The 15,069-nt window shown below is 39.1% G+C and overlaps 1 protein-coding gene across 2 annotated transcripts in view; it reads left to right on the top strand.

The window, feature by feature from the left end:
• Positions 1-43: 43 nt before the first annotated feature.
• The window catches only part of COG5 (component of oligomeric golgi complex 5), a 283,839-nt gene continuing 268,813 nt past the window's right edge, over positions 44-15,069 (top strand). The window contains exons 1-5 of one of the 2 annotated variants that reach the window (XM_060020256.2): positions 44-166; positions 5,428-5,567; positions 9,165-9,222; positions 13,939-13,993; positions 14,093-14,162. In XM_060020256.2, coding sequence (XP_059876239.1) covers positions 73-166; positions 5,428-5,567; positions 9,165-9,222; positions 13,939-13,993; positions 14,093-14,162 — 417 coding nt within the window. In that variant the 5' untranslated portion in view covers positions 44-72. The remainder of the gene's footprint in view (positions 167-5,427; positions 5,568-9,164; positions 9,223-13,938; positions 13,994-14,092; positions 14,163-15,069) is intronic. The other variant, XM_060020255.1, reaches the window with a different exon arrangement.

A 15,069-nucleotide genomic window follows, 5' to 3' on the forward strand; every position in this document is an offset into this window, starting at 1 on the left:
GCGCCGGGATTCTGCGTCATGACTTGGGCGGGGCGCGTCGCTGCTGACGCCATCTCCCCGGCACCTGCCAACATGGAAGGTGGCGACGGCGGCCTCGCTCTGCCTGGCCGTCTGGCTCTGGGCTCCGGAGCGGCTGCAGCGACTGTCCGGGAGCTCCTGCAGGACGGTAAGGAGTCGGGGTCTGGCCGGGCCATGGGGTTGGGGGATTGTCCTGCTCCGCACCTGGGCCCAAGTGGTGGACTCAACCCTTCGCTTTGCGGAAAGTTTTCCTGTCTCGGCGTGACCACTCCCCTCCGCCCGGCCCCCTGGCGTCTGGGTGCTGGCCTAGCCAACTTGTTTCTCCAGGAGTTGCTGTCCCCTTCCCTTCCGGGTGTCCTGGGGACACCTGATTTCTGGAGGCTCCTCATTTCAACTCTTCCCTCCACGCTCCTGGGGTTTCGCTGATGTCCCGAGTTCCCGCCCTCGGTGACCCACTGCTACCGCAGTTCTTGACGAAAAGGTGAAGCGTTTGATTCCATGAGAAGTGTAAGACCTAGAGCAGATTACAAGCGCTTGATGAAGGGGGTCTCATTTTTAGGTAGAGTTGGAAACATCCCCCTGTTAATACCCTGTTAATAAATTTTTGGACTGCACAGGTGGCCCCACTTACAAGCTCGCTTGTTTTTTTTTTTTTTTTTTACAAGTCGTTTATCCACAGCCATACGTGGGGGAGGGTTGGGAGCATTCGTTCAGGCTGGGATTAACTATACGTATTGAATATAGCAATCAAGTTTATTGATAGTTTTGGATAGAAGTTTCTAGAAATAACAGGATAAGTTAGACATAGTATATTTGAGAAGCACATAAAATTGTATTAATGAAGTTAACATGCCCCAAACTTCTTTTCTTTCAGAATAAAGTTCAAATTTCTAAGATCCTTCTCACCTGTTCTTAATTTTCTTCCCTAATCTCCATCACGTTCAACCTTGTATTAAAATAATTAGTGTACTTAATCTTTTCTACTTCATTGTAAAACCCCTTTTTATATTCTGCAGAGTTAATAACAGTAACTTGCCTACAGTAGGTGCAGAGTAAGTGGTTTTTAAAAATTGAACATCACAGTAAAGAAGCATATGCACACATATGTAGACCCAAATAGGTTCTAAACGAATGAAATAAAGTTCTAAAGTACTGTTTGTTTTCTGTGTTGTATGTTTTATTATTGCCCTTAATTCCTTGCCTTCTGATTATAATTTACATACTTTTGTCAAAAGTTACTAATGATGTTTTCTGAACTAGATCATGTTCTCTAGGTTAGGATCTCTGGCTAATGCATCTTTGTACCTTAATTTAAATTCAGGTTAACCAAGTTTTGAGCTCCTGATATATACGCAATTCCCACCCTCAAGTAGCTCACCATTTTGGTAGGAGAAATAGCCCTGTAGAGTTAGAAAGGTAGGCACCGTAATATGGTGTTGTAAGGGTAGCAGTAGAATTGTATACGAAGTAAAACATGAATACAAAAGAGGATGATAACTGGGAGTGGTTTAAGGGAGTGTCAGGAAAGGCTTTCTAGATGGAGTTGGTTTTGAGGTGTAAATAGGACGTTCCCAGGTGAAGTGAAGGAAACAGTACATGCCGTGCATGGGTATTTATTTCAGTTGGGTGCATTCCAGCAATTGTAATCAGTTTTTGGAGGGTAAACAGTCCTCAATTCTGCTTTCTGTATTTTCCTATTTAGTTCTCTTTCCCATCTTCCACAATAACTATTTAAATCTACTCTTTTCGAACCACTCCCTTTAAGCTCGACAAATGGTTTTCAAGTTCCCTAAAAAAAAAAAAAAAATCTATTAGATATGCGCTTCTTCCATTTCTTGCGGTTAAACGTATAAACTAAGCCTGAACCTGCAGTCATTCTTTCTTCCTTCTTTTCTGTTGTATTTTCAATTATAAAAGAAGTGAAGTCTCCATTCCCTCCTAAGGACAGTCCCTCCCCTTGGTGCTCTGGATTTTCTTCCTGTCTCCTCAAGGACCCAGTTACCCTCATTCTATGCCATTGAAATCGCTTTGCCAAGGTCTCCAGTGACTTTCTTGTGGATAAATCAAATGGACACTGTTTCGGTCTTTCTTACTTGAACTTATGAAAGGGTTCGAATGTTTTATTGAAATACTTGCCTCATGTGGCTTGTTCCATTTTTTTTTTAATTTCCTAATTCTCTAAGTGTTCTTTTTCAGCTTTCTTTAGATGCTTGTCGTCTTCATTTCGCCCCTAATTCAGTGGTTCACTCCACTCTTCCCTCCCACAACATTCCTAAGGAATTAAACATTTCCATCAGTAACAGTGATCCACTGTGTCAGGGGTCTGCCAGTGATAGAGGATAGGATTGGTCAGCAGATGCATAGTTTGAAATTTTGTGAGGTGTTTCTGATGTGCCTCCTATAGGCATGAGAAAGCTAAAAGAGAAGCACGAAGGACAGTCTGTCTTCAGATGCCAAATCCAATGGCCAGTATTCAGCCTTCATTGTGTTTGATCTTTATAAGACCTTTGACACTACTGACTTTCTTTACGCTGTCCCTTTTGGTTTTTTGCTGTTCTCTCCTGTTTTTTTTTCTCTCTGAACACTTAATTTCTGTGATTGCTTTCATTTCTTCTATCTACCCCCATATTTTGGTGTTTTCCTGCTTCTGAGCTCTGTCGTTCCCGTTTTCCTTTTTTGTGCATTCTAAAATGTCTTCCTAAATCATCATGTATACAAATATACACATATGGCCCGTACTCCTCTTCTGAGCTATAGAACCACTCTCTACTGGACATTTCTCTCTTGACAGTGAACAAGCACTACTAATTCTACATATAAAAATCTACATATGAACAAATAGTATAGGTTCTGCACATGAAAAAGTGAAATGAATTTTTTTTTTTAACCCCTCTCCTCTAACCTTTTCCTCTGGTAGTCTCTGTTACCATTAATTGTATGTGGTAAGTTAGATGTGTGCTTGTTCCCACGTAGGTTATCAGTTCCTTGGAGGCAGGGGTACATTCATGTTCATCTTTATACAAAGATTTCTGGTGGACTGCTTTATGCAAAACTGAATTCCCTATGTCAGTTAAACAAGAAACTTGGGAATCATCCTTTAATTCTTGGTTTACCTAATCACCCATCTTTCAGCTTGTCTGTAAGTCCTATACATTATGGTGTCTGAATATTTGTCAAATTTGTCACTTCCTTGACAGTCTTACTGCTACTATCTTAGTCTTCATCCTGTCACTTAGGCTGTTAACATAACACCTTACTGGCCTCTGTGGCTCTATTCCATGGGTGTGTACATAAATTAGTGTCCTGGGAAAATAGAAGAAGCCCTGATTTTGTAGTGTATGCTAAATTTCATGGTGTAAATACCCTTACCATGGTCAGTTTTTTTTTTTGCGGTACGTGGGCCTCTCACTGCTGTGGCCTCTCCCGTTGCGGAGCACAGGCTCCGGACGCGCAGGCCTAGCAGCCATGGCTCACGGGCCCAGCCGCTCCGCTGCATGTGGGATCTTCCCGGACCGGGGCACGAACCCGTGTCCCCTGCATCGGCAGGCGGACTCTCAACCACTGCGCCACCAGGGAAGCCCCCATGGTCAGTTTTAAGATACCTACATGTGATGTCAGCTGGCTCACAGAATTCCTGAGAGATTAACAGTTGGCTCTCAGGATCCAATCCGAGCCAGCCCCAGCGCACCACCGAGTGGCTAATCCCTTTTCAGTCATCCTCCATACAGCTGCCAGAAACTGTTCTACAACACAAGGCTAACAGAGCTCTTTCTTGGCTTTAAAAGCTTCAATGGGAAATAGTCTGAACATTTTGAATATTTTACCAGCCTCTTTTCAAACTGCACCCCAACCTTCCTTTGGAACCTCAAATCCTATCATTCTTTACCCTTTCTGCCCAAAACACACTGTGATCTAGGCATACTTAAGTCAGTATTATCCTTATTCCTCAAAATATGCCATTATGTTTGCTGCCTCTAAACCTTCCCTCTTGGAATAGCCTTCTCCACTTGTCTGCCTGACAGAATCCTTAATTCTGAGAACTACTTGGCAAACTCGAAGGAAATGGGGTTCTCAGAATTAAGGCCAAAGTAGCAGTTTCCTTCTTTCAGTCCACTACACTTTGAGAGTAGTCAAGAATGAGTCTTTGCTTTTAGCAGAATGATACTTCCAGCTGATACATAGATTAATTCATGCATTCAACCAGTATTGAACACCTGCGATGTGTCAGGCATTGTTCAGGCTCTATGGGTGTGGTAGTACACAAAGCAAACTCATGGGGTGTACATTATAGTGGATATAGACAATTGAAGTTTTCTTATAAGTACTCTATTTTATAGCTTGTTAGTTTCATAATCTCTGTCAAGGCAGTCTTACGTATATCTACCATATGGCTAGGAGATAATTGTTTATGCCTACATTGACTTCACTTCTGTGTATCTATTTTTCGTTCATAATTCTCTCCACTTTCCTTTCACCCACAAATTTGTGGATTTCTGTACAGAAAGGTATCTTCTTAACATCTAGCATCACTTCTTGTTTTAAAATTTTTATTTATTTATTTTTTGGCTGTACCGCGTGGCATGCAGGATCTTAGTTCCCTAAGCAGGGATTGAACCTGTGCCCCCTGCAATGGAGGCGCAGATTCTTAACCACTGGACTTCCAGGGAAGTCCCTTTTTTTTCTTTCTCTTACTGGTCTACTTTCAACATGGTTTCTCTTTCCATTTATTTATTTCACCCATAAATCCAAAATTTCAATAATACCTGTAAGTTTGCATTTGCCTACTTCTATTAAAATTTCAGATTCACTTTATTATAACAGTATTTGTGCATCAGTCTGGAGATGCTGGAGACCACAATTATCAAGTACAGTCAGTTTTCCTATTGTCATTGTCAGTGACCTTGTTTTCTTGTGTTAAAAGCTGTGGTTCGTAGTTTTTTTTTTTTTTTTTTTCAATCTTTTACTCAGTATTTTCCTTTTGACTCACTGATTAAAAACTAGCTTTTAGGAATATGCATAGTAGTCCAGAGCGTGGGCTCTGCAGCTACACTGCCTGGGTTCAAACAGTGAAGTTGCACAAGTTGCATGTCCTGTCTGTGCCTGTCTCTTCACCTGTGAAACGGGGAGAATGATAGTTCCAACAGGGTTGTGTGAACATTGAATGAGTTAGTATGTATAAAGTGCTTATATCAGTGCCTGACGCGTAGTAAGTTCTTAGTGAATTTTACCAGTCTCTTCTGCTGTTGCTACCGCCTCTTCTCATTTACAACAGAAAGCCTTTTCAGTACTTCCTGGTGTATAGAAAGACCTCAAAATATGTTAACTATGATTATAATTGTTCTGTTGTTTAATATCTGTGGTTTGGTGCAGTGTAATTAATAAGGATTTTTTTCTTATTTTTTTTCCCAGAGTGTTATAGTGATTTTTTAAATGAAGACTTTGATGTAAAAACTTATACTTCTCGATCTATTCATCAAGCTGTAATTGCTGAACAGCTAGCAAAACTTGCCCAAGGAATCAGTCAGTTGGATAAAGAACTGCACTTACAGGTAATTCCAATTTTCTGGATCATACAATTTATTCAACGCAGAGTGATAATATATCATTTTTATAATCCTTTTATTATTTAATCTAAATGCATATTTACATGAAAAAATGTATATTTTTCCAAGTATATCTTTGAAAAGTTTTCTGTAAACTACTTTTTGTTATTTGAAAAATGGATATACCCATCTCTCCAAAACCTTTTATTCATACTTTGTTTTCATCATCTTAACTGATATGGAGAGAGTATAGGTAGGCAAAAAATAGGATGTCTTTGATAAAGATAATAGAAAATAGAATTTTGGAAGCAGAACAGTGTGAATAAGAAAAACTGGGATGTTCCCACCAACAGTTCACACTTTATGAGCACAAAATGTAATATTTGATGAAATTACAGAAAGTTGATAAATTTGTGGTGGATAGAACACAATGAGGGGAGTTAGGAGATAGGTCCAAATCTCAGTTGTGCTGTTAACTTTCATATCATGTAATGCCTTTGAGTCTTGCTTTTTTTTTTTAAAAAAAGGAAAAAAACCTATGGAATGGGTTGGAGTGAATAAGGGGGAAGAGGAGATTGTAGTAGAAAATCTTGAAGGTTCCTTCCTCTTCTACAATTCTGTGATTTTTATAGGGTGGTTTTATGGTGTACTTTCTAGTGTTGCCTTTCTTTCTGAGTAGGCACTTAAATATTTAAATGAATGAACAAATTGCATGAATAAATGAACTATTTTCCAGGAAACCTAGATCTGGTATAATGAGACATGTTCCCTTAAGTTTTACGTGTCTTACTTTATCAATTAAAAGAGCAGTTTGGGGCTTCTCTGCTTTCGCAGTAGTTAGGAGTCTGACTGCGAATGCAGGGGACACGGGTTTGAACCCTGGTCCAGGAAGATCCCACATGCTGTGGAGCAACAAAGCCTGTGTGCCACAACTACTGAGCCTGCACTCTAGAGGCCACGAGCCACAACTACTGAGCCCATGTGCTACAACTACTGAAGCCCGCGTGCCTAGAGCCTGTGCTCCGCAACAAGAGAAGCCACCACAATGAGAAGCCTGCACACCGCAACGAAGAGTAGCCCCCGCTTTTCGGAACTAGAGAAAGGCGGCGCGTGGCAATTAAGATCCAGTGCAGCCAAAAATAAAAATAAATAAAAATAAATAAATTCAGTGGTTGAGAGTCCGCCTGCCAATGCAGGGGACACGGGTTCGTGCCCCAGTCTCGGAAGATCCCACATGCCGCGGAGCGGCTGGGCCCGTGAGCCTGTGCGTCCGGAGCCTGTGTTCTGCAACGGGATAGGCCACAACAGTGAGAGGCCTGCGTACCGCAAAATAAATAAAAAAATAAATTTATTAAAAAAAAAGATAGAAGTATATACTATAGACAGTTCTTTAAAAAAAAAAAAGAGCAGCTTAGTTCAGACTGGGGTGACTTTTAAGGTCAGTTTAAAATTCTGGTTATATAATTAGAGATCAATACTTATTGAGAAACATTTATAGGACAGTTTTAATTGTCAGGCTTTGCTTTAGGCTGTGCGGATAGAAAAATGAAAACATTTCCTGGCTCTCCAAGTATTCACAGACCAGTGGCAGATACAGACAGAAATAATGACAGGCAAGTGATGCCTTTTTTAAATAGAATACTACAAAGTGTCTGTGGGAGCAGGGGAAAAACCCAGGCACTTAATTCTGCCTAGGTTTCTCAGGGGGTAGCTTTTTGCAGGAGCCACCTGAAATTCTTTCTGCCTTTTTGTGGTTGGCATTTTCCTTATTCTTTGCATATAGTACCTTCTCTGAAGGAATCAGTAAAAACTTAAAATCTATTTAACATCTCCTAGAGGGGGCAAGTTATGCTTACAGTGGTTCTGGATGTAGGGTGGAGGAAGTCTCTGATTCCTGGTATGAGATCTAAACCTGCTACAGTTGTTTTTCTGCAGAAGCAAAATTGGGATAATGCTAACCAAACCAGTAAATAAAATATAATAAAAATAATTTAAAATATCATTGAGATCGGGGCTTCCCTGGTGGCGCAGTGGTTGAGAGTCTGCCTGCCGATGCAGGGGACACGGGTTCGTGCCCCAGTCTGGGAAGATCCCACATGCCACGGAGCGGCTGGGCCCGTGAGCCATGGCCGCTGAGCCTGCGCGTCCAGAGCCTGTGCTCCGCAACGGGAGAGGCCACAACAGTGAGAGGCCCGCGTACCGCAAAAAAAAAAAAAAAAATATCATTGAGATGATTAAAATTACAAAATGTGTACCAAAGTATGTGTTAGTCAGGGCTTTAGTACAGGAAGCAGAAACTGCTCTAGGTATTTAAAGCAGGAAGATATTTCATACAGAGGATTGGATAGACAGCTAATGGAATGAGTTGAAGGATCTACCACAGGTGCAACACAGAGACCTGGAAGCTCCTGCTGTTACCTGCCATGCCACTGCTAAAGTTCAGCTTCTGGGTGCTTGGTAACTGAACTCTGGAATGATCTATAGGGCTATCTCAACTGTCTCTAAATCCTCAGGTCTCAGGACTTTGCTTACTAGCTGAAACAGTAATGGGAAGATAGTTTTCCTCTTTCTTCTGTCTTCTAAATCTGTTGGAAAGGGGAGTCTATGAAATTGTAGTTTTAGGCTTTTCAACCTTTCCAGAGTATCACAAGGGACAAAGAATAGAGAATTAGAAAAATATTCATCTTGTTAGGATGGACACATTAATGACCATATCAGTGGACTGGGGAGAACTCAGATGTCTTCTGGATAAGAGACATAGGAGTCCAAAAGTAACACTTATTTTAGATATGTGATAGAGGAACTTGGTAGAATGACAAGTGACATGTGAAACAGGACAAAGTAGAGGATTTAGGCATTCCATTGAATGAATCTTTGCTGATTAGGAGCTTCAGTTTACAGACTAGACATGAAACTTCTTATTCATTTTAATAAAGGGTACAAAATAATAAGGATTCCTGCATTGTTCTAAAGATTTGCTTGATTTCTTGGTGTTTCTAGGACTCTTTTGTGTGTAGCCTTTAACTCTTAACTTTTATGGGTTTTTTTTGATATGACTATTCACACTGCCCTAATTTTCTTAAAAATACCAGTCTTCTGCAGGGAAGAGGATTTGCTGTGACATTAGGAAGCTGGAAGCAGAGAGATGTTTAGGGAGGCGCTGACTCTGCTTTATCTTTCCAAATTAGAATGTGGTCTTGATGATGCTGAATTAAATGCAAGAACTAAAAGAACCAATGTTTGAAAACACTCTTTAAAAGGGAAGCGTGTATTAATTAGCATGGCAAGAATTAGCTGGTTTTTGTTTTTCAGTTTGGGCACAACTCGTCCTGCACATCCCCCTAGGAAACCATGGGGCTAATGAAAAGACATCTTTGGCTCTGTGTTGAGCTATAGCGTGTTTGTGTTCCCACCAGTCATTCAGCTCAAACACACCTTTATACCCTGTATTTTTTGTATCAGCAAAAATTTTTTGCTGATACAAAAAAATTTTTTTTAATTTTTCCCACTTTCCATAAAGAGAGAGCCCTTCAATTCTACTTTGTGGTTACAAATTAAAATACTTAATACTTGGAGTGCTGATTATTCATTCTTGATTTTCAGGTTGTTGCAAGACATGAAGATTTATTGGCACAAGCAACTGGGATTGAATCTTTGGAAGGTATAGTTCCATTAACTATTATACATTGTACAGAGCTAGCCCAGGGCTTGGAAACTTCTTCTGTGAAGGGTCAGAAAGAAAATAGTTTAGACTTTGCAGGCCATACTGTCTCTGTTGCAACTACTAAACTCTGCTGTTACAGGGTGAAAGCAGCCAGGTAATATGGAAACGAATGTGTGTGGCTGTGTTCCAACAAAACTTAAATAAAACTTTGCTGACCCCTGAGCTAAACTCTCTGGGTTTAAATCCTTGCTTTCCCACCTACTAGAAGTGTGACTTTGGACAACTTACTTAACCTTTCTGTGCCTCAGTTTTATCTATAAAGGAGGAGTATTAATATGTACTAATATGTTATTTAGAGGATTAAGTGAGTTAACAAAATGCTTTGAACTTTTCCTGGCACATATTTAGTGCTTTTATAACTATTAGTTAATTAAAACAAATAAGCAGGGGAATTCCAGTGGTTACAGTGGTTAGGACTCCGCACTTTCACTGTTGTGGGCGCACATTCAATCCCTGGTTGGGGAACTAGGATCCAGCAAGCCGCGTGGCGTGGACAAAAAAAAAAAAGAAACAAAAACAAAATCAACTCCACTGAAGTAGTGGAAATAGGCTTGAATTCTTTCCTATTTCTTTGAAATGCTTTTCAAAAATGAAAGTATAGTAGAATGATAATACATTGGATTTTTATTATGAACTCTCTTATTTTCGTTTGACTACATCTTTTATGAATTTGTCATTCTCTCTATATTAAATTAAACTACATCTCATAAATATGAAATGTTAATATTGTATTTTCCATTATCACTTGTGTTGTGATTACTATTAATCATTGCACATCAAAAGAAAGCTAAGTGATTTTTCCCTATGTTGATGAAATTCTTAAGGAAGAAGGATATTGCTTTCTGTGATGCAATATTCTTTAATGCTTCCTCTAGTATTTCTTACGTGCACTCAAAGATGTTATTTTCAGCATGTGCATTGTTTCTAAGGCATCCTGATGAAGAACATAGTATTTTGGAGATAACAGTTTGTTATTTGAATATTTAGGATAGATATCAGACTATGTTCATGGGAAAATTAAGAGGCTCTAGGTACTGACTTATTATGGAAAATTAATTTTCTTTAATCTCATAATTTTATATGTTTCTGGAAGCAAGTAAATAATACCTTGTTTTTAATGGTAATTTTTGTAAACGAATAAAGGTTTTTTTCCTTTATAGAAACCCATAGGGATGTCATGGTAGTACATTGATTTTGAGTATATATAGGTGTAGATGAATCATCACAACAGAAATACTTCTCATTGTGGTTTTCTTTTTCTTTTTCTTTTTTTTAAATTGGCCACACCACATGGCTTGCAGGATCTTAGTTCCCCAACCAGGGATTGAACCTGGGCCACCACAGTGAAAGTGCCGAGTCCTAACCACTGGGCAGCCAGAGAATTCCCTATGTGTGTTTAGTTCTATAGTGTGCTGATTTTCCCCAGAGTGCTTTTCAGTGTTTAAAACATTTAAAATATGCTGTTAGACTGAGTTAGAATGACTATCCATTGGGTGACTGTGTACAGTACAAAGGCTGACTTCTCTGAATTCCTATGATAATCTAAGAATATTCTCCAGATTATTTGAACATAAGTCAAAGTATGAATCAGTTAGTATTCATTTTAGCGTGATGTGTATTTCTAATCATTTATTAAACTTTTTGAGATGTGTGTTATGTATTTGAAAATGTATTACCCCAACTTCTACTTCATCTTTTTCTCCTATATATGTAAAATTTTGGCCATATAATTCATTTGGAGATATATTTATTTAGCCTATTTTATTAAAATTTACTCTCTCTTCATTTTTTTGTTTATTTATACATTTAAATTTTAATTGAGAATTTGTTAGATTCCAGGCAGCTGTAACAATATACAGAGTCCCTGTCCTTATGGAGTTTGGAGGTATATTTAATTAAGCCTATTTTATTAAAAAGAGATAGCCTAATTTCTTCATTTATTTGCTCACTCAGTCGAATAGTAATTGAGAACTTGTTAGATACCAGGCACCTGTGAACAATAGAGTCACTGTTCTCATGATATTTATGTTCTAGGTAGGGAATTAGACCAAAAAAAAAAAAAAGTGTAAGTAGGGAACTTCAGGTACTTTTAAGTCCTAAAAGAAAATAAAATAGATGATGAGGTAGAAGAATGGGAGTTCCTTACTAGCTAGGATGGGCAGGAGATGCTTCTTTGAGAAGATGACATTTGAACTGAGATCTGAATGATGAGAAAGAGCTACCACATGACTATCTGGGGAGGAGAGTGTGGTAAGCTGAGGGACCAATAAATGGAATTAGCGTGGCATGTTTGAAGGGCAGAAAGAAAAGGCTAGTATGACTAGAGTTTAGTGAATGAGGGAAAGAATTGTAGATGAGGTTCTTGGGAAGGAATTTTGATTTTCATTCTAAATGCAATGGTAAACAATTGGAGGGTTTTAATTAGAGATGTTACGTGATTAATGCTCTAAAAAGTTTTCTCTGGTGGCTCTATAGGAAGGCAAGAGTAGAATCTGGGGTACCAATTTAGAAGCTATTAGAGTAGTAGACGTTGATCGTGCCTTGAATTAGTGGTGGATATAAAGAGAGAGAAGTGAATGGGATAAAATGGGGGTAGAGCTGATAGGATTTGTTGATGGGAAATGAAAAGTCTGAGCGAAAAAAGTCACCAACAGTGATTCCTAAGATTTAAGTCTGAAAAATTGGATAGATGATGGTATGAGTAACTGAGATGCGTCACACTGGAGAGGATCATGGTGGGGCAGAAGTTATCTTGTTGGGTGTCTTAAATTTGTCATAAGAGAGTTCAGGGCTAGAGATTTGTGTGTGTGTGTGTGTGTGTGTATAGATAGGCAGGTATAAAGAAAATCTATATAGATGTATGTACGTATGTGTGTATATAAAATCAGTATTTTATTGAACAGATAGTGTTTAAAACATTGGGATTGAATGAAATCCCTAAGAGAGATTCTAGGTGGAGAAGAGAAGTTGGCTGAGGATCAAATCTTGGAGTACTCCAGCATGTAGAGATCCAACAGAGAAGGAGTGGGAGCAACTCATGCCATCAGAGGGAGCCCACGAGGGTGATGACTTGGAAGCCTAGAGAAAAAAAGGTTTTAGGGAGGGAGTGGTTCAACGTGTCATGCATTTCTGAGAGTTAGAACAAGATCAAGACAGAACTGACAATAGCATTCGGCACCTTGGAGATTTCTGGTGACGTTGACAAGATCTGTTTTGGTGGCATATGTGTGAAAGGTGTTGCGAGTGGGTTGTGGAGAGAATAAGATGTGAGGAAGTGATGATAACAAGGAAAGCCAGTTCATTCTTGGAGGTTTAAGGTCAGTGAACCATAATACCGGCAGAAATCCTTGGGTCCAGAAAGGATTCTATTGGACTGAGCCATATTAAAACATTTGTATGCAGATAGGAGTATTAATTAATTCTGAAATTACTTCATCTAATATGACAACATTCTATACTTAAATTTATTTAGAATACTGTGTTTCAAAACTACAGCTATGCCAGTTGAATATAGAAACTGAGTTTTAAAGAATATAGTTCAAAATAATTAAATCTGTAATATTGGAAAGCCCATTTTTAGGCATATAAAAAAGTAAAATTTCAGATCTGTCTTCCTGAAAATAATTTTACAATTTTATAAACAGTTCTTCATCATGTTATGTAAGTAGAGAGTAAAGGCAATAATATACTTGCTGTCCATATTTATTATTTATCTAGCATTGGGAGTTAGAGAGAGTATACCAGGAGGAGAGTACCTCATTTCCAGATCGTTCAGGGCCTTGTAGACCAAGCTGTGGACTTTAGTTTTAACATAGGAGCAAAGGGGAGACTGGGGAAGGGATTTAGCAGATGAGTGTTATAATTTGCACTTCCAAAGATCACTCAGGCTTTTTTTTTTTTTTTAATATAATTTTAAAAATAAGTTTCTTTATTTTTTGGCTGTGTTTAGTTTTCATTGCTGGGCGTGGGCTTTCTCTAGTTGAGGCGAGCAGGGGCTACTCTTCATTGCGGTGCGTGGGCTTCTCGTTGCGGTGGCGTCTCTTCTTACGGAGCAGGGGCTCTAGGCGTGTGGGCTTCAGTAGTTGTGGCTCACGGGCTCAGTAGTTGCAGCTCGCGGGCTTTAGAGTGCAGGCTCAGTAATTGTGGTACACGGGCTTAGTTCCTCTGCAGCATGTGGGATCTTCCTGGACCAGGGCTTGAACCGTGTCCCCTGCATTGGCAGGTGGATTCTTACCTACTGCGCCACCAGCGAAGTCCCACGCTTCTTTTTTTGTAATTGTAGTACAATACACATTAACATGAAATTTACCACTTTAACCATTTTAAACTATATAACTTAGTGCTATTAATTACATTTACAGTGTTGTGCAACCATCACTATCCAGTTCCAGAACTTTTTCATCACCTCAAATGGAGACCCTGTACCCATTAAGCCGTCACTCCCCATTCCTTGTCAGACTTCTTTAGTGGAGCAAGGTTAGGACGGGGAAGACTAGTTAGAGGTTTTTGTAGTAGTCTAGGTAAAAGATACTGGTTGGATTATGATGATGGCAGAAAAATATGGAAAATTTCTCTATTTTTTTCTTTTAACTTTTTACCCAATTTGAACCCTCGTAAATTTGTAAAGTAATGTAAGCTGTTATGTTTTCCTAGGTGTCCTTCAGATGATGCAGACAAGAATTGGGGCTTTACAGGGAGCTGTTGATAGGTACTGTTGTTCATTTTGTAAATGAATGAAATGGAAAGATTTTTATCCATTGATAGTTTGAAGATGATTTTGTCACTCCTCTTTCTGTTTTTCCTTTAGGATGAAAGCAAAAATTGTTGAGCCATACAATAAAATAGTAGCCCGTACTGCTCAACTAGCAAGACTTCAGGTAGGTCCTCACTTGTCATTCCTTTGTACTTTTACTTCATTTTGTCTTTATAAGTGAGCAAATTTCAAGAGAATGAATTCTAAGGAAGTAAGAGAATATGAGAGAAAACGGGAAAAATACTAAAGAGCTTTAAAAGAAGATATTCAGTTTAAAAAATAAAAATCTAAACTACTATTAAAGTGAATTATTTTCACTCTTATTATATCAGTGTATTACTAACTTTTTAGAGTTCAAAATTATTTCTCTTAATAGAGAACAGGAAGAAACCTTTTATCCTTACAGTTTGCTATGATCCAATGTAAGGAACCCAAACCTATAACTTCTGTAATACAGCAGTCCCCAACCTTTTTGGCACCAGAGACCGGTTTCGTGGAAGACAGTTTTTCCGTGGACCGGGGAGGTGGGGGTGGGGGGATGGTTTCACATGATTCAAGCGCATTATGTTTATTGTGCACTTTATTTCTGCTATTGTTACATTGTACTATATAATGAAATGATTATACAACTCACCATAATACAGGATCCGTGGGAGCCCTGAGCTTGTTTGCCGGCAACTAGTTGGTCCCATCTGGGGGTGATGGGAGACAGTGACACCTGAAGTGTGTGGCTTATGTCTAGTCTACTCTGTAGTCTTGTTTTGATTGCTGTCACTGCAGAAAACCCTGCTTCACAAAGATAGGATGTTGGAAACAGAAACAGGCTTTTCAGTGCTTTCGTGGCAATCTCAGGATATCCCACCTTGACTTTAATCCAGAATGTATGGAGATTTGAAGTTGTCTCAAGCATACTTTTAAGGCCACCGTCATTTACAATCTCAAGCAGTTGATCTTCTTCTAGCACAAAGTCGATTCACTGGACTTATTCACAAATGGGTCGCAGATCCACTCCTTCCCAATTCGGGGGTCTT

The sequence above is a fragment of the Delphinus delphis genome, chromosome 9, assembly GCF_949987515.2.
Source record: "Delphinus delphis chromosome 9, mDelDel1.2, whole genome shotgun sequence".
Classification (NCBI taxonomy): Eukaryota; Metazoa; Chordata; class Mammalia; order Artiodactyla; family Delphinidae; genus Delphinus; species Delphinus delphis.